This window comes from Lycorma delicatula, chromosome 10, assembly GCF_047948215.1.
Source record: "Lycorma delicatula isolate Av1 chromosome 10, ASM4794821v1, whole genome shotgun sequence".
NCBI lineage: Eukaryota > Metazoa > Arthropoda > Insecta > Hemiptera > Fulgoridae > Lycorma > Lycorma delicatula.
Genome location: NC_134464.1, coordinates 96,152,026 through 96,175,708, shown reverse-complemented (window position 1 = coordinate 96,175,708; position 23,683 = coordinate 96,152,026). Strand labels below are relative to the sequence as shown.

The window sequence follows — 23,683 nt, the reverse complement described above, 5'->3', positions numbered from 1 at the left end:
CATTCATACTAAAAATACCATAATCTCTTAAGAAATTGTGACAGGATAAGCATCCACTACCTTAATGGATCTCAAAGCATTCTCTGTAGAACGAGTTTGTTTTGTCTTGTGCAACAGTAATTAAATAACCATTTTTTATAAGTTCTATTAAATTTTTAACCCTTATATGGACTACAAATCATGATTTGATTTTAATATTATTTTTACCTAAATTTGTTTTTTAATTGAAACTGGTTGGTTGCTGGTAATCTGGGGATTTATACCATTAAATGTCATTTTTTGGTGTCACGCCCAGATTGAGGTTGGACCCATTTTCCTTATATTTTACTAAACTAAAAAATAAACTATACAGGCTTGTTATTATAGCATGTAATCTTTCTTCTAGACTGGACAGTAATAGAATATGTCCTTGATCTTTGTGTGTGTGTGTGTGTGTGTGTGTGAGCGTGCGTGTATGAATTGTTATTTAGTACTTTGATCTCTTTGTCGTCGTTTTTACATGTTACAACAGTTAAACATGTTATATGAGCTCTTTCACCCACCAAGATATACGGAAATCTCTATACAAGGTAAGGCGTGGTGCCCTGACGACCTTCAAGGATCCCGGTACCTGAACCAAGTTCAGGACAGGACATTGGGCGGGGTATTCCTATATATCTATCGTCAACAACTCTGTATAATCCATACTATTTCACGTTCGCTAATATAACATTTACTGCAGGACTTTTTGTGAAGTTCTAATATAGGCATCATGCATTATAGTTTGGTAAGTTTATAATAATTTAATTATTTTAAAACGTTTTATATTTTCTTACTAATTTATTATTATACACCTGAATAAATGAACTTATATGATGGGTTTAAGGACACGTTTAAAAGAAAATATTTGTATTAGATTCTAAGAAAATAAATCCAACGTTGCAAATACAAACGCATATATATCTTGCACAATAAGTAAAAGATTTTCAGTTATAAGTACGAAATGGACCGTGCTGTCACGTGCAATACGTTATGACTTGAAATACTAAAAAAAAAACGAAATTGTTTTGAAATTATCAATTTAAAAAAATAAAATTAAAGTGTAGTTTCAAGGAATCTATAACTTCTCCTTCTTACTAGTAAACTAATAGACTGATTTTCATCGTTAAATTGATTTTCATTATTTAAAAAAATTTTAACTGACTTGTAATTGGAAATCATTATTATCTTATGTAAAGCCACCTTCAATTAATATTTCCATAGTGGCAATCGAGTCTTTTAAAATTATTTTAAAAAATACATGTAGTACACTAAATAACAATAAATGAACTAAACTTTTTGTAAATCGTACTGACACTTTTTGAGATCGGGTTAAAATTTTTAAAAGTAATGATCGAGAATGTAATGAAAATTGCACGTCCATTGTCTATTATATTTTTCAGTTTAAAATCGTTGTAAATTATTATTATTATTATTATTCATTACGTGTTGAAGCAAATTAAAAAGATTTATTAGTTCTAAGTTATTAAAAATTATGAAAACTTAAGATGTTAGTGTTGAAAAGAGTATTTTATAAATTAAACTATAAAAAAAAGCTGACAACTCAGTTGTAGGACTTTCCTGTACCTGCGAGTTCTTGATGCACGGCTTACGTATACAACGAAATATTTTTCTGTTAATTTAATTCAATGATTCAACTAAAACGTGCGCGCATACCGTATTTAAATCTAATCTATTTATGTTAAATCTAATTATTGTATATAACAAATTTCAATCGTACGGTCGGCAGATTAGTGTAACCGCGAGACTTAACGCACCAGGTACAGAGTCGAATGGACCCAGCCAAACAGTTACTTTTTTCACCTGTGATGTTGCAACATAGACTACAACAGAATTTTTTGAAGTGGGGGTGCGATTTTGCCAAAAAGTTTTTGCAAATATTTTTTAATTGTTAACAGATGTACCTAAGAAAAATTACCTTAATTATTAGGTGAAATCTTGAGATACTGAGAGTGACCTTGTTTGTACGGTCTGAAGTTGAAAATTTAATTGCATCAATGCCCCATATACATAAGTAAATCTGACAAGTTTGGTCAAAATCGATCCAGCAGGTCTGGAGACAACAAGGTGATATAAACACAAATACCGATCACTCGTACATACAAACATTATCATCAGAAAATTTCCATCAAGTTTTATCGGTTACTTAGGTGTCAAAATGTCAAGATCAGATGAAAACCGCAAATGTCCAAATTGGACTGATTACAACACTTTCCCTTCTAGAGCTGTAACACTATCTAGAGCGGAAGTAAAAATGAATAAAAATAGTTATCAGATAACTGCCATCTTATAACAGATTAAGGTTTCTTGAAAGAAAACCCTCATCTATACATACAATTGTGTTATACAGATAACTATAAGAGCAAATATAGCCACTACTTTTAAAAAATTTTAATTTGTTTTTAATTAGATTTTAAAAATAGAGCTTTTTTACAATTTCAAATTAGGTTTTTTCCTGGTAATTAAGATTTAAGATTTTTGAAACAAAACTACCTAGTTTGAAGATGTTTTTATTTTAATGTCAGGGCTGTTTTTATTCTGTATTGTCCAACTACATGGCATTGTGAATCTTTATATGTAAAACAATATATCGTATTTTTGTGCAGAATTTTATTTCACGAGCATAAAATAGGCCTTAATATTATTGACAGTACAATCAAACCAGACTTAACTGTTGTTAAAAAGTTTTCTAAATTTTTAAGTATATTTAACTGTTGTTCTAAACACAGTCTTATTTTATTTTTAAAAAAAATCTAATCATTTTACTTTTCAAGGAAGAAAATATTTGTATCAATTATTAAATTGCTTTTGTAAAATTGTTCATTAATAAGCATCTCCTTCAGTAAACAATAAAACATTGTTACAGTTACTGCTTAAATACTTTGTTAGATGAATATAAAAAACTTCAAATCATCATCTTCAATAATTGAAATAATTTATTATTTCATTAATTATTTAAATTTCATTTAATTATTAATAATTTATTAAATAAATATTCATTATTCAGTAATGGTAACGTTATTGATTTTAGAAAAAAGTTTCTATATTTGCAATGCTGATCTAATGAAGTAGCATAGCTACAAAAGCAATATTTAGTATGTGTAAAATAATAAATGGAGTAAGGCGAGTATTTATTTATATTAATAATTTTAATGTGTATTAATCTTTATTAAATAAATAAAATAATTTAATAATATTATATATTGTAATATTATATCAATACGATACATTATGAACATGTAAAGGCATAATTTACAGCTGTCTGTACATGTAACATGGGGTGTGTAGGTCTAATATAGTTTTATAAAAAGGTTTGTTGGATTTAATTCCTAGTTGTCACCTTTTAAATCTTATTCAAATTGAGAAATATTGAATTTATGTAATAATGTTTAATGTGCGCTTGTATGTTTGTGTTCATTAATGTGAATAAGATTATTTCGATAAGTATAAGATATATTTACATGTTGGCCTTCTTACAATTACTTTCATTCTCTAGTTCCTCCCATCTCCCTTCTCATTGTTTGTTACTGAACAGGTATACTCGTATATTTGTGTAGTGTGCGTGTGTCAATGAAAATATACGTAATAAATTTACTGTTAAGGCAAACAAGCTGTGTATGATACTATGTACACTGACCTTGACTTGAGCATCCCGTTAACAGTCCATGGACATTGAACTTGGCCTCAAAATTTTAATAACAGATTATAAAACCAGACACAAGTCAAGGTTATCTTATTAAAAATAAGTTATACATATAACTTATTTTTAATAAGTATATATATATTATATACTTCTATTCAAACTTGCAATTTAGTTATGAATATAAGAATATGATTCCAATTAAGGACTCGGTCCCATTGCTCCCTGATGAACAGTGCTCCTCTTCACTATTAGCTCACACTACAAAAATAATTTTGTAATGACTAAATAACAGCCGCATATTTATTTTTGTAACATGTGAAGAAAAATTCCAAACCTGACTGGGATTCCAAAGACCTATTGAATGAAACACAAAGCTGCTGCTACTACTCCATCTTGGGGCATGGAATAGAGCGACTCAAGTTTTACACTACTTGTTTCACAACAATTCAGCACCTTGGACTGAACTAAAAAAATGTTTGTAAAAATTAAGTATATTAATTTTTATCCTAATCAGTTGCATTGTGTCTTAAAGCTTAAAAACTGGAATTTTTTTCAATAATTTTCCACTGTAATTTCTGTTTAATCCTATTTCACTACAGAAGTTTGATTTCAACTTGAAATCAAGTTTGTATCTCTGTGAAACATCCAAACAAATTCTAAAATAATCTCAAAAATAAATAGTAGATTAATTGAAAACATTATAACAGGCATAAAATAGCATTAAAAAAAGTATATATATATGATGGTAGGATATTGATTTACTTTATATCTTGAATCTATTATTGTACAGCTGGTTCTGTGATTAACTGAGTAAAGTTATCATGAGTAAGTTAACATCTCCTGAATCTCAGTAGGCTTAGCCCACTGTGCTAAGGTTAAGGGGAGTGAGGCAGGGATTGCGCTGCATGTCGGAAGAAATAATTAAATGCTGTCTATGGAACTGAAACATGGAAAATGAGAAAGGCAGACAGAAAACAAATTGAGGTTTATGAGATATGGATGTGGCGCAGAATGATAAATATCAGATTGCAAGATAATTTAACAAATGAAGAAATATTAAGGAGAATCAGACAGGAAAATGCTAAATGTGGTTGAATATAGGAAAAGGAACTGGCTAGATAATTGACACATTCTTTATAATATCAAAATGAATATACTAATCCCTTTTTTTCTTTGTTTAGTATTTAAAAATGATTATCCTTTATTGAAATCTTTAAAAAAATTCTTTTGGTTCAGAAATACCCAAATTGGTTAAGAAAAATCTGCTATTAAGCATTGAATGGAGCATACATTATTCACTTTTTGTTGCTGCATGAAAAATTTACTTAATATTTTTTTTTTTCTTTAAGCATTTCACTTAGGTCTAAGACCAAATTAGGTTAAAAATTAATCAAAAAGTTACTTTGCTGTAGTTCTTTTAAATTTTTTTATGAAAAATTACATTAGTAAAATAAAACTGCAAGTTAGTTGAAGAAAAGTGATCAGGAAATATAAAACTGCCCTTAAGTAAATATAAGCGAATCATTAATGAAATTTATCTGTAGAATTATAATAAAAACCTTTTAATTATTCACATCAGTACTTTACAATGTTAATTGGTAATTATTTCATCATATACAACACTTCTGCTCAGGTAATGCATAAATTATTAATTTTTATTAGAGGGGGGGATTTATTGTTTTAGTGGAAAGTAAAAAACCAATTCTCTATCTCATAAACATTGCCTTGGTATGGCAACTGCCAATAATTAAGTTAATACGGTGATCATGATTACATTACCACATTTCTAGTTTATTTAGAAGGTGTTGTGATGAACACACTGACATTGGTGAATGAGCAATGAAGGCAGTTTTGTTCCCTTTGATGGAAATAATTTACATAAAAATCAAATATTTTCTTCTATTGTTTTCCACCTTCTCTTTTGAATAATTTGGGGAAAAAATTGTGGGCTGGATCATAGGCAAAATGGTTAACTACTTTGATTTACCCCAAGCAAAGGTACAGTTCCTCCTTTCTGGACTAAGTTGACTACTTTTCTCTTCCACCCCTTTCCTTATTTTTGTTTCTTCTTCTTTATAGTAACACAAGAATTGGGTCAGCTACAACCCTGATTACATACATTTTTATATTATCATGGGACCTTCTAACAGGTAGCAGAGCAGCTGTTTCTTTATTTGAGCTGAGTGGGGTAGTGGTCTTCTTATTGTGTTTTTGAACTGTCTTGACTCTCTACTGAAAAAATGCTAAACTGGTAACTGAAACATCCACTTGATAAAAGTGTAGTCTGCTATATATCATAAAATTAATCTACAAATGTAGATTTAGAACCTGATTAATTGGTCTCAAATTATTATTAAAGGATTATTTTGCTTCTTTACCAGTTTAAATTAAAGATTAATTTGTTCAAAGATATCTAATAATATGTATATTGTTAGTTAAAAATGATATAACTGTCATACTTTTTTCCAGGTAATTGTACTGTTGGTAGCCAGTGTGGTTGCTTCATCACCAGTAGCACCAGTTTTGCCACCAGTATTAGTACCAAAAGTGAATGTTGCTGCACCAGAAGTAACAATTGTTAAACAACCATATGTTGTTGAACAACCGACTCCAGTTATCAGACATGTACCAGTTCCAATTAAAAAGGTTGTTGAATACAGTTATCCAGTTCCAGTACCTCATCCAGTTCCAGTTGCAGCTCCAGTACCAGTTGTACATGCACCAGTTGTACATGCGCCAGTTGTACATGCACCAGTTGTACATGCACCAGCTCTTGTATATGCTCATTAAAAAAAAAATGATCATAATTAATAAAATTTAAAAAACAACCATTATTTATCTTTCTATTTATTCATTTCCCATAAAAGAAGACATTCATTTGTTGTAGATGCTAATCACAAATCTTTTTTTTATAAACATGGCAGAAGAAAATGAATAATATAACTTTTTTTAATATTGATAAATATTTAATAATACCCCTTAATTTTAATTTTTTTTTGATATCAATCTTTTTCTAGTTTCATTTAGCCAGTCTGAATATTTATTAACTTCAGATGAACATCTCAATGATTCTCCACTACTGTTATTATAACAATCAAGTACCTAAAACAAAAAGTAGAATACCAAATTACCCAAAGGTAGAATACTTATAAAGTAATACAAATGAACTCACTTATAAAGTAATACAAATGAACTCTCTTGCTATGAACCAATCTGACTAATTCTTATCAGACAGGACAATTATAGAAATGAGTGTATTAATGCTCATTTATTATAAATTAAAATCTTATAATACATGCTGTCAAGAAGGAGGATATTTGTCTAAAAATCCCATCATTCCCTCTAACTTTACATCAGAAAACTGTTTAACTTACTGTTTTGAGGAAAATGATTATGGTTATTAATCATTTTACCCAATGAGCTTTGTCCAAGAACTACTTGTGCTCTTTTATGAAGAAAATAAAGATAGAACTGGAAATGGTGTTGATACGTGATCTGAGATTTACCCAAAAAACCTTACCTCTTCCTTTTTCCTATTTAGCCTCTGGGAATTAGTCAGGTATTACTTCAGAGGATGAATGAAGATGGTATGTATAAGTGTTAAGTGAACTATAGTCTTACAGTCTCAGGTTTACCATTTACAAAATGTGTAGAATTGAATCCCAACCACCAAAGAACACCGGTATCCACCATCTAGAATTCAATTCCATATAAAAGTAACTGCCTTTACTATGACTTGAATGCTGGACATCAACTGGAATTTTTGTAACAGTCACCAAAAAATTATTTATCCAAACATAATACAATGAATGTCATTGTCATAGTTTAATTATAATATTGTATAATTTTATATATATAATGAAAAAAACATAAAATTTCTATATTCATATGCAGAAATGCCCTCCACAAATTAAAAAAACAACAATAGAACCCTACATTCTTAGCATGAAATCAGTATGTATCATCTAAAACCCATAAAATATCCTAGAAACAGGGATTTAGTAAAAAGGAAGTGAGTGGCGGATTGAGAAATCAAACCTCAGAAAAATAAAATTACATTCTGAAAGGAGTGGTGCAAGATTCCTGCAGTATCTAGCAGGATATGTGTTCATTTTGTCCACAAATCTTCAGAAGGCCAGAGTATCTTATCCTGAAAATTGTTAAGACTATTATTTTTATTGAGTTGACTAGATGTTTATAGTTAATTTTGGTCTATGGGCAATGATAATCCACCTCGTTATTCACCTTTAGAAGAATAAATGTGAAGATTCATAAACAAAATCTTATAAAGCAAGGTGTACAGTAAACAAAACAAAATGTAAGTAGCTATAAAACTCAAATATGTACAATACTATCAGACTTAAATGGTTATATCATTTTTTGTATAATTATTCTTACAAAAAAATAATACACGTGATAACAAGAAAGTGATTATATGTATATATAAAAACAAAAGCACACAATTTAGATCACTATAAATATCAAAATAGTCACTGGTAAAAATAAATACAAATACACAGATAAAATACTTAGATCACAAATATTCTATTTTCATAAATCTTAAGGTAAACCAACAATTATAAAATTTTACAATATTACAATTATTACATAAAATAAAAAACACAACCCAATGACACGATGTTTCACTTCAAATGTGAAAACTTTATCAAGTTCAACTACAAAACATAATTATATATTTATATGATCCATGCTATTAGACCGGTGAATACACAATGCAGTGGCTTACACCACTCACTTCTATTATTAATTTGATAGCAATGAATAGCATTATCATTAAACAAATATCTAATTGTTGTATCTAATTTTTTTTTTTTGTCTTCAGTCATTTGACTGGTTTGATGCAGCTCTCCAAGATTCCCTATCTAGTACTAGTCGTTTCATTTCAGTATACCCTCTATATCCTACATACCTAACAAATTGTTTTACATATTCCAAACTTTGCCTGCCTACACAATTTTTTCTTTCTACCAGTCCTTCCAATATTAAAGCGACTATTCCAGGATGCCTTAGTATGTGGCCTATAAGTCTGTCTCTTCTTTTAACTATATTTTTCCAAATGCTTCTTTCTTCATTTATTTGCCGCAATACCTCTTCATTTGTCACTTTATCCACCCATCTGATTTTTAACATTCTCCTATAGCACCGCATTTCAAAAGCTTCTAATCTTTTCTTCTCAGATACTCCGATTGTCCAAGTTTCACTTCCATATAAAGCGACACTCCAAACATATACTTTCAAAAATCTTTTCCTGACATTTAAATTAATTTTTGACGTAAACAAATTTGTATCTAATTATATATATTAATTAGATATTACACAAATATCTAATTTTATATAGTAGTCATTCAATACTATAATAAATTAAATATATTATACTAGCATGCAATCCATTGAAATCTTTAATACCAGACCTGTTGTTAATAGAATTGTTACATTTGATAATGTTTATAATTTCAACTAGTCTTCTAATACTATTTACTTCATAATCTAAAATGTTCACTTCCTCATAATTAAAACTGTGATTACTTTTTTTTTTGTTTGAATAATGCTGTAACTTCATTTCCAATATTTATGCACCTCCAGATGCTTTTTTAAATATTGCATGGTTTGCCCTATCTGTTGTCCCTGGCAGTCATATTGAATGTTATATACTTGCATTAGACTGTTTAAATTTTTCAGTTGGCAATTTCAATTTTGAGAAAACTGTTAAAATTGTTTTTAAATGCGACTTTGAAATTTTGTTTCAAAACATTTTTAATCTTTTCTGACAAATTCTGGATGTATGGATTAGTTATATATTGCTTTTTACCACTTTCATCATTCACCGACTCTCCGATGATGTTACTGTTGTTTTTATCCTTAGAATTACATATATACTTTATAGATTCTGTCGTGGTAAATACTTAACTAATTTCTGGGGATAATATTTTTTAAAAAAGATTTTTTGTTCTTTATTTCCCTTCTGTCAGTTGGGTTAATAAACAACCTCTATATGGTAGATTTTTATCACAGCCTTTGTGTATGACATTGGCTGGATTGACAGAAAGTTTAAATATCTACGCAAAGAAGTCCTCTTAGTGTACCAATCAGTGTATATTTTCCCCATTCCAATGGGATATAGTCATATCAAGAAAAACTTTTATCACGCTCCATTTCTTTTGAAATTAATATCCTTATGATATTTGTTAAATTCATTCATTGTTTCATTGATTTGGTTCTCCAGTAAACACCTTTCCCTTCAATTTGACCATTATTTCAGATTCACAGAATTCCATCACCAAATTTGCCAAACGTGCAGAAATGGCATGGCCAATCCATGACATTGTTCATAAAATTTGTTTATTCACTATTTAATTCTGTTAATAAAATCGTCTTTTCTTACATTGGTGGTAAACTCCTTAATTCACATATTAAAATTATGGAATTCCTACAAGCCCTTTATACTAAATTCATTTTTTCCCACTAGTTTTTGAATTATTTTCACTAAAAATTTTGATAAGTTATACATAGGTCCCTAAATAAGCTGACTGTTGGTCTCATTGGATAGCCTTTATGTAATTTTGTTAAACTATACATTCTTGGTGGTTTTTCATTATTAGTACATATAGAATCCTCTTCTTTGTTGATATAACCCTGCTCTTTCCACTTATCGCATAACTTATTATTTTCTTGTTGTATTTTTTTAGTGTTCTTGGTATATTAATTTGTATGTACTACTATCTTTTAATAAATTGGAACATTTTTCTTGATTAACAATCAGCATCCATAATCACTGTTTTGTTTTTTTTATCAGCATTGATTATTTTTAAATCTGTGTGTTTGTAAATATTTTTCTTCATTCTTTGTGCATTCTTAATAATATTTTTAATTACTATTTTAGCCTCTATATTAAATTCATTCTTAAATAAATTATGCAAGCAATACTATGTTATACTACATTATTTCTAATATCACTCTTACTTCGCCTTTATCCATTATTTTTAATCCTTTGCCTACATCTGTTTTAATCTTCCAATCTTCATCATCTTCTTCTACAGTTTTTATCCTCTACAATTCTCTCTATTTCTAAAAATAACTAATTCTATATGTCTTAATAGTTTACCACAAAGTTTGTATCTTTACAAAATTGACAGAAATTTCTCTTCCATTCTTTTCAACTTTTGTCTTTTCATTCTGAATTTTTTCATTCTGAACACCTTTCTCTAACACTACATTTCATATTACTTTCTGTCATGTTTCATTACCATAAATCACTATACTCCACATATTCAAGAATTTTACTAATCCTTATATCTAGCGATGGAAATTCTGATACTAGAAAACATTTTTATAAGAAAGCTCTTTCCTTGTTTATGTAGTCTGCTTTTATTAAAATAAATTATCTGGATGTAAACTTGAGAAAAAGAGTACCAAGGGTTTCATTAAATGACAGGACTTCATTTAAAATTCAGTTATTAGACCAATAAATTTAAGGGAAGTTTTCAATTGTTTTCAATTGTTTCAATTGTTTTCAATTGAAGTTTTCAACAAGATTCATTTTAAAACACTGTCCATTCTTTTGTTGGTTGTTATCGCTTTTGACACAATTACTTAAAATACTGTCCGTTCTGTGTTTTTTGAATCTCCAGTGCAGTGCTGCATAACATAATGAAGTAGCCAGTTGAAATATATGTCACAACAAATTGCTTTTTCAACAGATTGCATCAAGCATCCCAAGGGTTGCTTTTAGGGTTGAATATTATGTGGATATTCAATAACCAACTAAACTGTTCAGACTGATCTCCTTGAAGGTAAACATACCTCTTTTTTCTAGTTCATATCATTTTCCCTATTAATTTAGGATTTGACAAGACAGATTTGATGGGATTTTTCAATCAGATACCCTTTCATGAATCTACTACAGGAAATGAGTATGGACATTTAAAGTTGATTAAAAATGCCACAATTGCTTTGAACTTTTAGCTTCTGGATGAAAAATTCCAGGAGTTTGTTACTGCATTGAAGATCAGTAATACAAAAAAAATACTTCAATACAACTGAAATGCATCGTTTTCCTGGGCATTAAAATCATTTTCAAGGTTTTCTTAAAAATTTGTGTGATACTTGATGTAATGATCTCTAGAACTCGCTTGGTTTATCTAGTTGTAAAGAAGAAACAATATAAAAAAATATATAGTTTTATAAAAATACTTACTTCATCTCTAAGAACTTCTCTATAGCTTAGTTTGCCTTGATTTTGTAAATAATTAGATAACGAAGCATGTAATTTATTAAAAGTTTCAACATGGACTTTACTTTCTTCATTATAAGCTTGTTCTAATCTTTTATACTTTTCATACCACATTTCTTCATTCTTTTCAAGAGCACACTCCATCATTTCTTCACTAAAAATAATCATATTTATAGTAATTTATAAATCATAATAGTTAAAACTAAATTAAATATAATAATATGTTTTATGTTTTCATAATGTATATGCCATATTACAGAAATTATTCTCTTTTTATGATGATTGCAATAGTGCAATGAAAACATTCCAGATCCTTGTCAGGAAACCCATCGGGTTGGTCTAGTGGTGAACGCATCTTCCCATGTCAGCTGATTTGGAAATCGAGAGTTCCAGCGTTCAAGTCCTAGTAAAGGAAGTTACTTTTATACAGACTTGAATACTAGATCATGGATACCTGTGTTCTCTGGTGGTTGGGTATCAATTAACCACACATCTCAGGAATGTGTCGAACTGAGACTGTACAAGACTGCGCTTCATTTACACTCATACGTATCATTCTCATTCATCCTCTGAAGTAATACCTGAATGGTAATTCCCGGAGGCTAAACAAGAGAAAGAAAGAAGAAAGATCCTTGTCAGGAATCAAACCCAGACTAGTAGAATGAGAAACCAACATGCTCCTCACTACACTAACCAATTATTTTGTTTATAGTAAAACATTAACAATACATACTAATAGTATAATTTGGTATTCCTTGATAGAATCCTCATATAAATACTATCATGATTTGTTTCTATATCAAACTACTTGTTTTGTATTTAATACTCTTATTTGAAATGTTTTTCCAAGGAATTTTTGATACTAATTTAGCAGCATTGTTAGTGTACTGTCGATAGCTTTGAAAAATCTTTTGGAAGAAAAAATTCCTGTATTTTTAATGAGAGCTGTAATAATTTAAAAATTCTATCATGTTTTGTAATGATTTTTTTTAAACTTTTTCGGTTCTGCCAGATAAATATTTTTTTATTGAATAGCCAGAGTAATTATAAGAGCTAGAAAACAACACGGTCTTTTAAAGTTAAAAAAAAATTTCTTAGCCTCATTCTTATTATAAACAAATATTTTAAGTTCTTTATAAATAATACTTATTAAACATTTCGAGTACACTCCTAACTGTATAATTTGTTTATTAATTAGTTAATTTGTTTATTTTATTAGATAAGCGATTTAGTTACGATGCAAAAATGGTTTGTTATTTTCTTAGGTTTGTAGAAAATGTCATGAAAAAGCAGGTAGTGGTGGTGGTGGTGGATTAGAAAGAGTGATGGTGTATTTATAGATTAGGGAAAGAAGATGAAATTCTATTACTGTATAAGTTTAATTGGCTGGACTTACGATTACATGCTTCAGCTATGTTTCAAAACTTTTGAACTGTGTTAAAAATGCATATACTGAGAGTTGATAGAATTTATTTGTTTTGATAGTAATAGTTTTTCACGTCCATTTTCTTCTGATTCAATTACCCTTGTAATGTTTTTTCCACACATAAATAACTATTGCTGGTCGAAAATATTTGTTATATTTTCATAGTAGATGTGGCTTAAAAATGTTTTTTATCTTTCATTAGATGTAATTTTAATTCCAAGATGGGTGAACGATGCTTGCCACTTAGTTTCTACTTTGTTGAGTAATTTTCTAGAATGTCAGTTCATACAACAACATTCTAACATTGTATCATATGTAGGGCTAGAGTTAGGGTCAGAGTTCAAGAGAAAAATGACAATATGATATTGAAACCTGTGAATGTGGAGAATATTTTTAAAAAGGTTAAAGCAGTTTTTTACTGAGAAATTTTTATATTTGAAATATTTTTTATAATTGAAAAGGGAAAGGAATATTACAACACAAGTTATTTGGTTGTAGGTTTAGCATTAGAGGATTAGTTTAAAGAAAGATTTGATTAACTTTTAACTCACCTGTATTCTGTCAGACTCACTAGAAATTATTAAAAAAAATATATATAGAGCATGCACACCATGAATATGCAGTAATCTTAATATCTGGTATGATTATGGATTTTAAATTCATGCAAGGAGACCCATGTTTGACAGCAGATATGACAATTTGTTTCTTTTATGTTAAAAAAAAATACAAAATAAAAAATAAATCAGTGTAGAGGGAATAGGAAGATTAGAAATAGATAAGTTTGGATGGTTTGGTTGTTTGAAGTGAATAGGAGAGAACGAAATATAAAAAAAAAATAGCCAAAGAATCTATAGTTGCGTAAAGTGGACTAAGAGGCAATGCAGATGAACTTAGTGAAGAAAGAGATATGAAAATATGCAGTGAGAAAGAACAATTTATAAGGGAGAAATAACGGAGAACCATCTATTACAGTCTCAACTTGACACAGTGTAGTTAGTAAGGAGAAACCAAAGAAGGCAAAGATAGAATAGAACGTTTTTATTAAAAATGTTTTTGTTTAAAATATCGTCAGTAGTTTATAATTTTCTGGCATTTAATAATTAAAACATTAATTTTTTTATTTATTTCCAATTTTAAGATTATACTGCTTCAAAATACTGTTAGTCCATTTACAGCTAAGAATAAAACGCAAATAAAAATAACTTTCTTCAGTTGGTTTTGTACGCAAGTCCTCAAACATAAGACACCTATTATTACATCTGAATGGTCATGATTCTCTAACAATTTACCACAATGAGAAGTTTAATAAATTATGTTTTTAATTTTTCCATATAATACATACATAATTTCCTTGATTTTTATAAATAATTATATACATACCTAGTACTAGATTTAATACTTGTTATATTTTCAATAGCATCTGCTGTAAACGATATTGGTGAATGAAAGAAGTGTACTTCATTATATGGGGTTAGTTGATTGCTATTCTCTGCTGATTGTGTGGATCCCATTATTAATTTTTCTGTGATTAAAAAATTCATAAAATTCATAAAATAGCTTGTACATGAATATTTAATTAAAGTAAGTTTTTTTTTGAAATCGTATAAATTGTAGTATTATATTAGTAACAAAGAAATGTAAACTAGATAAACTTAAGTTACTTAAAATATATGAATGCACAAAAACAGATAATAAACAACTGTCTAAATAATAAAACACAAAATCTTATACACTCACTCAAAATATCAAATGAAAGGTCTTTAAACATTCAAACACCAGTTTGATATCCTATGGCGCTGTAACAATCAGCACTCCCACTGAAACATTTTGAAGAAGCTTTATAAAGTGGAAGCTAACTTTGGAGCTTCATTTTTAAAATCTTTTCAATTTTTAAAACATTATTACATCATGGATATCAGAATTAAAATTTTTATTATTTTAATGAATTAAGTTATTAAAATATGTGGTGTTTTTATTTTTTTGCTTTATTTTCTCTTAAGGCACAAAGGAAGATTATGATTTCAGAATAAAGAGGTGAATAAAAAAATAATTATGCTAAGAGTGACAGAGTCCATTTAAAATCAAAATCAGTAAGTTCAGATTTTTTAATTTTCATTAAGTGGAATGAATAAAGGGAAAACCACACAAACAAATTAAAGAAATAAAAAATGCTGAACTTTACATAAGGACATTGCTTTACCAAACCACCTATAAATCGAATATCTTGACTACCTAAAAAACAATGAATAAAAATTCCAGAACACAAAAAAAGTAACGACTTAAATAAGGCATGAATTAATAAATGAATAAAACAAAGAGTTAAAGAACCAAGAGAAAGGGTAAAAAATATAAATCCTAATTGTCTCAGAGTAGAAAAGGCAATAATCTTCTTTAAATCATTTTCTAAACAAGCAGTTGACTGCGCTTAAAAATGTGGAATTAATTTCAACACACTTCTGTTCTGAGATAAGAACTTTTCTTTCTTTTGAATGTGATAATCCTGATAGAGATTCGAACTGTAAACCCTCAAAGTGAAAGATTACATCAAATAATAGTATTATTTATTATTGTTTTTTATACTTGTTTTAACTGATAACAGGCAACACAAAAGAATCATGTAGTTAAGATTATATAAAAGTGTATAATTTTTAAATAAACATATTTTACCAGGTTATATAAGGAGTATATTAACAAAAAATATATATATTAATATTGAAAGTATAATGAATGTGCATATTATTAAAATGGAAAAATTGTACAATAAAATACCACTGAAGAAGCATTAGTTAAAACATTTTTTCTTAAAAGTCCTTTTTCTTTTCTTCCTGCTATCCAACTATCTATTGGGAAAGGGGACTTCAGAAACAATTTCTACTCGCTTCTGTTCCTCAAAATTTTCCTTAAGTAGTTTTGATATATTCTATATTTTCTTTCACTTTGCTGATTTTTCACAGTCAACCAAACATCTTCAGTCTCAAGAGTAAATTGATGGTTCCTCTTTCTCAATTAATTCTATTCTCAAAGTTTATAACATTCTAAAACTAACAGTCTAACCTGCTCAATTCTTTTATTAAACTTTCTAATTCATGCAGCTTCTTTGACATAATTTCCGATTCCATGTTTCTTTCTCTTACCAGTCGCAATTCTTAAAGATTTATTTTCCACAGATGTTTTAAAGAAGAGGAAGTTATTAAATTGTTATTATTAAAGAAGAGGAAGAAAGAGAATGTTACTTTGAATATTGGCTTGAAAGGAAAAAAATTGAAGCTACTGTCATTTTAAATTATAATGCCAACTAGTATTATTATTGCAGATGTTAACATAATTATTTTGTCTGATAACTCTTATGGCTTGTGTTTCTAAGTGTAATAAATTTCCAATTTTTTTTACAATTAAATGAGCCAATAAGAATTATAGTAACATCTCCCGCACGCACCGATGTCATAGTCGGCCTTAACCTCAGTCACTGTCAAAGGAGTTGTTATAGAAAGTTATCCTTTCTGATCATACGAGACAAAAGTTTTTACTCTACTATTAAAGAGTCTGCCTTTAAAACTATATTGCTGGAATTTAAAATTTCACAGCAAAATATTAAAATAATGATGTTTCTTAACAGTTTTTTTTTATTTTACAGTTTTTTGTGTTACTTAAAATATGGATAGATCTACAGAAAAAAGGATGGCTATTTGAAAAAAGTCAAAAATCTGTTGAAAGTCACCTAAAGCTATCTCCATAAAAATATAAATGAGTTAAAAAAAAGATAAAATAAATATTTTCTTTTTTGTAAGTAATCATCACATTAATGATTATCTTGTATTATTTAATCACTTTCCAATAAATTAAAAAAAAAAAGTTTGTGGAGAAAACCTTTTAAAATTGCCAGTTAATAAAAAGAGTATGTTATTTCGCCATTATAATGATTGTAAATGATGTAGCACCTAAAATAGTCATTCGAAAAAATGACTTAGCTAAACCAAAGCATAACAAGCAAATTATAAACTTATTAAGGAATTTGAGATGAAGTTTCTAATTGCCTTCTTCACTGAGCCAAATATACTGTTTGATATCAATATCCAGGACCATTGAAATGGGGATGATATTCAGTCCTTTAGGTTAACATCTTCACTCTCTTCATCATAGGGACAAACATCATTACTAATAGAAGAAACTCTTTAGTGTCACTTGTATCACTGACAATGATTTAAAGCAACAAATTAATATATATCTCTTTCTGTAGGAAATACAATATACATATTATTTTCATTCAATGATTTAAGTTTGTATAAGATCCTGTCTTTTGCTACAATGCAGTGTTCAAAAGTTATATTTCCTACAGACAGTGTCTAATTAAGCGGTCATTTATTACCAGAACTTCACAGACTACTCAAATGGCTTTCAAATTTCAATAACTGTAGCGTAGCTAGAGTTTTAGCACCGTCAAAGTTAACAAGATGCAATCAGATTGTAGCCACGAATTGAACTTAAAGTCAGTTAAGAATCAAGATGGTGACAGTAGGCTACAAGGTAACAGTCTTAATTTGGTGTTTAGTAAGTGATCTTAGCCAGTATCTGGCTGAATATTTCTTTAACAGTATCCTTAATTAAGCTTAAGCAAAAAGGTAGATTTTTTGTCATTTAAGTTCAATTAAGGGTTCTGTTAACAATCACCAATGTGGGAACTGTAGTAGGCTGATCATGGGCACTAAGTAGTCTTTTGATTATGATGATTAACTAATGTCATGATTATCATTCTGTCATGATTAATTCACAGTTCAAATGCAAACACCTTTCTGTTATTCAAACCATCAATTTTTCTTGTAACCTAATATAACAATGAAACTGCTCCCATATAATAGTTGTGCATGTATTTTAAAAAGTTTTAAACATGATTAATGTCAATAAAATTTGAAAGTTAGTAATTAACACTTAATACTGTTAACTTTCTAATTAACAAAAATAGTGAAGTTAAATATTTTTAAAAAAGGTGAATTCTTGTTCTGCCATTCTAATCAATAGATTTGTACTATTAAACTATTGATATATTGTTTGTTTTTCTCAAAAAAAATTATATCTATGTATGCAAAAATAAATATAGTATATAAAGTATGAAAAAAATAAAAAAATAATTAATACTTACAGATTTAAAAAAAAAAAAAAAATGTATTAACTAATAATTTTTATATGCTAAATGCATTAAATTAATTTTATCATTTAGTATTTGTTAATACTAAATAAAAATATTAATTTATCTCTTAAAATTACATTGAGTAAATACTAAGTATAAGTATTAAATTGCCAAGACAACAAAATACACTGAAATTTAATTTATCAGATATTTTGTTTTGGTTAATCAAATTTCTTTTAATTTAATTAATCAGATGTTTTAATTTTTGTTTTGTTATTAATAAATCAAGGGAACGTTTGGTGGGATTTTTTATGTATTAAACATATAAATGATATGAAAAAATGCTAAAAATGATTCAAAATTAAAAACTAGAGAGTTATTAAAAATTAAATTTATTTTACAATATTTAAATTTAGTTTTTTAAATTAAATATCATAACTAGGAGGGAAGGGGAAGCCTGAGGCATCATGAAAATGTTTCTTAATCTAAATCAAATTTTTGACAAAAATTTGTTATTGTCCAGTTAAAATTTAAGCCATGTTTCCCCCCCAAAAAAAACAATCAAAGTTTTCAGATCAGTTTTTATGTTCAAAGTCATGATAACTTAAATAAGCAGTAATATTTCTGAAGTAGATGCCAAAAATATTACTCCCATTGTTTTTAAAGCTGTAAAATATTTTTTTTTACTTTTTGACTAATTATACTATGTACATGAGAAAAATAATTCGTTTAAAGTAGGGGTCAGTAACGGGGCCACAGGTGCCATGGCGCCCTCGATGAGATTTTTATATGCCCTCACTACATTACACACCTACTAAGCTCAATAACCATATCAGCATTGCATGTATATAAGACAATATAATTGTACAAGCTCTATGTCAGCAAATAGTAATTAAGGTCATACTATACACTGACATACTTACTATTTAGCAGGTAGGATTATTCTTGATTCTGATAAATTTGGTAGTATGTTACCATATTGTGAGTGCAACGTATTGTGAGTGTATTATTGACTATATTTTATTATTTACATATTATTATTAATCATATCATGCAAGATAATGGCGCTTTTCACTATCAAATACATATTGTACTGGTTAAATGGATTTTATAAATAACCTATCGTGAATAATTATAAAAGAAAAAGAATTTATTGCTTTAATGTTGATTGGGAAGGACAATTTTGTTTTATTGACTGTAAAGGCAAATGTATCTGCTTATTGTGTAATAATAGTGTGGCACCCCAATAATTTTTGAATTTATGTTGCGTCCTTACTGACAAAACTTTAAACCTCTGGTTTAAAGTATGATTAAAAAAACAATAATTGTATCTTTTATTGTACACCTGTAAAGGGGAAAAGCCTGACTGAATGATTTATAGTTAGGTTAAGTATTTTCAAATGCCATAAAATCAAGGAGCTGGGTTAGAACAATGTACCTGATCTCTCAGAGACTTATTTTCTAAAAAAAAGCAATTTTTGCTGTAACATACATTTAAACCAGTCAGTTTTTTGACATTTAATGACAAAAAACTTTTGTCATTAATTTGCTGCTCTCACTATGAGTGAAGATATCCATCATATAAAAGATTTTGGGTAAATTAGCATCCACTTCTTGGAGGCGGCATAGAATTTTCTTTGTTTTGAGTTGTTAATATTATGTTATGATTTCTGCAATGGTAGATAACGTTTTTTACTATTTTTTTACTTTTGGTTTTTTCAATTTAATTTTCAGATTTGTGGATATATCTTTGAAACTGCCGAAATTGCTGGAACACCAGCAAGTTACTATTGACAATGTAGCATGTTCTCTGCAGATTAGTCATGGTAATGCCTATCAAATTTTACACAATGAGCTTGGCTTTCATAAGTCTATGTTATGCTTAGATGACAATGTAAGCCCATGTATGGTTGGCTACACAGATCGTTGAAACCATTACCCATCTGGGTAATGAAACATCCTGAATGTCTATGCGAGAATACCAGGACATTTAGAGCCTTGTTACTATGTAGGGGACTGATCAAAGGACTTTGTTTCTGGTCCTTTATTATTCTGCGGCATAATAAGCCTAGTAGGTGAACTATCAAATAAATCCATGCCTCCTAATACCTCATAAAATACAAAAAATAGATTACGTTTACATAATTCTTGAAGTATTATAATTCATTGGAGGATTCCGAATTAGTTCTTACAGCTTATAAAGAAAGCTTGGCAATAAACATTGATGTACTTACCATAAGCTATTAAGTATACCTCAACAAAGTTAGCTAATAAATACAATCCAAAAAATTTTGATTACTTATTAATAAATCAAGAGAATGTTTGATGGAATTTTTATATATGAAGCATAAAAAATGATATGAAGAAATGCTAAAAAATTAATAAGAAAAAATGATTCAAAAGTAAAAATAGACAAAATAAATAGTTATTCAAAATTAAATTTATTTTACAAAATATTTTACACATAAAACTATTTAGTTTCTTAAAATAGTTTACAATTTACATTATTTAGCTTATTTATTTTAAAATATAATTTTTTATGAGATAAACTGCTAGAAAATTGGTAAATGATTTTTAGAAAACAAAACAGAAGATCTTATTTACAATATTTTATTATTTTATGCTCTAAATAATCACTTTAATTTGCAAACATAAAAAATATTATATTCGATGTAAATATAGTCACAATTTATATTAAATTACATAAAGGAAGTTCATGTAAATATTTTTATTTACTGATATTAAAAAGTAATTATTTATTAATTAGATATCTGCAGAAGTGCTAAAGTATGAAATCTAGGGTTAACCAGTTTGTAAAATTTATGATGTACAGAAATAGATATTTATACAGATAAAAGTACCAAAATGTTTTTGAAATTATATAGAAATGTCTGGTTTGGGCACTAGCAGTGAAATAAAGTGGAAGAGTTGCAATTTTTTTTTATTTTAATATTACAGAAAAAAATTTAAGAGAAAGGCCAAGAATAAGAAGGCTAGACTTTGTAAAGAAAGATATCTAAGGAGAACAGAGTTGGAGAACGTTTTCAAAGATTAACAGGGGAGAGAGAGAGAGAGAGAAAAAGTTAAATGGAAATCTGCAGCCCAAATACATAAAGAAAAGATATACAAACACAGAAGTACGGGAAGAAAGTATAATTCAGAATATTAAGTAACATCAATTATAAATAATAACATATAGATTTATAAAACGTAAATGTGAATAACCGATATGTATTCAGGTGAATAAAAAATTACCCAGATATTTATCATAATACATTACAGTGTAACATTATTGTTACAATGTAACTGTGTTCATTTTACTAGAAGTATGCACCAAGGTGTAACAAAGAGTACTAATCAAATTTCTCTAGTTGAAAGATATGCTGTAGGCTACAATTTATCAGAGGCTTGGAACACAATATGGGACTTTGCTCTACCATACAGAAGTATGTACGAGTGGATAGAGAAACTTAAAAACAGCCAGACAGGTATGATTCATGAAGAGGAACCAGGACAGTCGTCACCTCCTCCACTGATAAGAAGATTAAGGAAGCTCAAGAAATGGTACTGAAACACCAGCAAGTTACTATTGACAATGTAGCATGTTCTCTGCAGATTAGTCATGGTAATGCCTATCAAATTTTACACAATGAGCTTGGCTTTCATAAGTCTATGTTATGCTTACATGACAATGTAAGCCCACGTATGGTTGGCTACACAGACCGTTGAAACCATTACCCATCTGGGTTTCAATGTAATGAAACATCCTGCTTACAGCTCAGATCTTGTTTGCTCCAACTGTTATCTTTTTGGACTGGTAAAACATGCTTTATAAGGCCATCAAAAGAAGTAGGGGAAGTGGTACACAGATAGATGAGCAACCAACTGACAATCTTCTTGTTTGAGGGAATCCGTAAACTTGCGGACCACTGCATCAAAAAGGAAGGAGACTACTATGTAGGAAAATAATCTGGGTGTTCAACTCCTATATTTGTGTAAATAAATTGAAAAAAGTAAAGTGCAGATAACCTTTTACTTGCCCTTGTACATATATTCTAATTTGTATCTTCATCTTGAATTCTAAAGAAAACTAAAATTTAAAAAAAAAATTGTAATTTTGGAATTGGAAAAAGTTTATCACCTGAAAAAAATTGTTGAAATGCCATTTACAGGTACATCATAAAAAATATAAAATTTTAAGTTTTGCATTATTATACAATAGCATATTCTTGGTAAAATTATTTGAATAAAATGAATAATTTTTTCTTTACAAACTATATGTTAACCTAATAAACCATCTCTTGTTTTTGGATCAACACGAGTGTCACCATCTCCTGGAATCATATCTGTAAAAAAGAAAATAAAAATCTTAAAAATATCAATTACTTCATACAAAATTTTAACCTCTATAATCTATAACCTTTTTACAACAATTAAAGACAGAAATATAAATAACAAATAATTTTGTAACAGAATGGAGTTAAAATAACACAATTGTTCTATTTATATGTAGAGTATAGTTGATATAATATACTCGTACAGACAGGAAAAAATAAAATGATTAATTTGAACAATTCCAATGTTTCTATTAGCCATAGTACAAAGCTATGGAGGGTTTTACTTCAGTTTAAATAATTTATAATTAGCAATGGACTCAGCTTTAACTTTGTCATGTCTCATTACAAAAAAAAAGATCTTTGTCAAACATGTTTTATAACAGCTTAGATTATGCTGCTGACAGCAGCACAATGTAAGTTAAGGTTTGAACACTGGTAGTTGCAGGGCCAATTTTTAAATCAGATTTTGAATTTTTATTTTCATATGATGTTTTCAAAGAGTGTATGTGATTTAAATTCAAATCACAACAAATTTTGTGTTGTATTTTGCAAGCCAACTCGTTGAAACAAATCAAACTTTAGTTACATTCTGACCCCCTCGGTTTCAGTTACCATGCCACCCCCTCCATACCTAGCCCTTATGGGCTTTATCGGAGGTCATCTTCAGTATCTCGGCAATGACATCTTTCAGTTAAGCCTAAGCCAGGATGCCACCAATGCGAATACCACAAGTGACATTCTCATCGATGTACTACTAATTAACATAAACTCCAAACAAAACACATCTAGCCAAGTCTCAAACAAGCCTGAATGACTTTCTAAGAACAAAAGTATCGGCAAAATCTAGCAAGGAAATGAAGGA

At 28.6% G+C, this 23,683-nt stretch overlaps 2 protein-coding genes across 2 annotated transcripts in view; one reads left to right on the top strand and one right to left on the bottom strand.

Moving 5' to 3' along the window:
- The first annotated feature begins 570 nt into the window (after window positions 1-570).
- LOC142331233 (uncharacterized) lies at window positions 571-6,505 on the top strand. The gene is made up of 2 exons (XM_075376984.1): window positions 571-766; window positions 6,152-6,505. The coding sequence occupies exons 1-2, from the start codon at window positions 752-754 to the stop codon at window positions 6,470-6,472; spliced, it is 336 nt and encodes a 111-aa protein (XP_075233099.1). The 5' UTR covers window positions 571-751; the 3' UTR covers window positions 6,473-6,505.
- Window positions 6,506-21,161: 14,656 nt separating this feature from the next.
- LOC142331145 (flexible cuticle protein 12-like) overlaps window positions 21,162-23,683 on the bottom strand; it is a 44,004-nt gene continuing 41,482 nt past the window's right edge. The window contains exon 4 of the mRNA XM_075376849.1: window positions 21,162-22,830. Within this exon, the coding sequence (XP_075232964.1) occupies window positions 22,766-22,830 (65 nt within the window). The 3' untranslated portion in view covers window positions 21,162-22,765. The remainder of the gene's footprint in view (window positions 22,831-23,683) is intronic.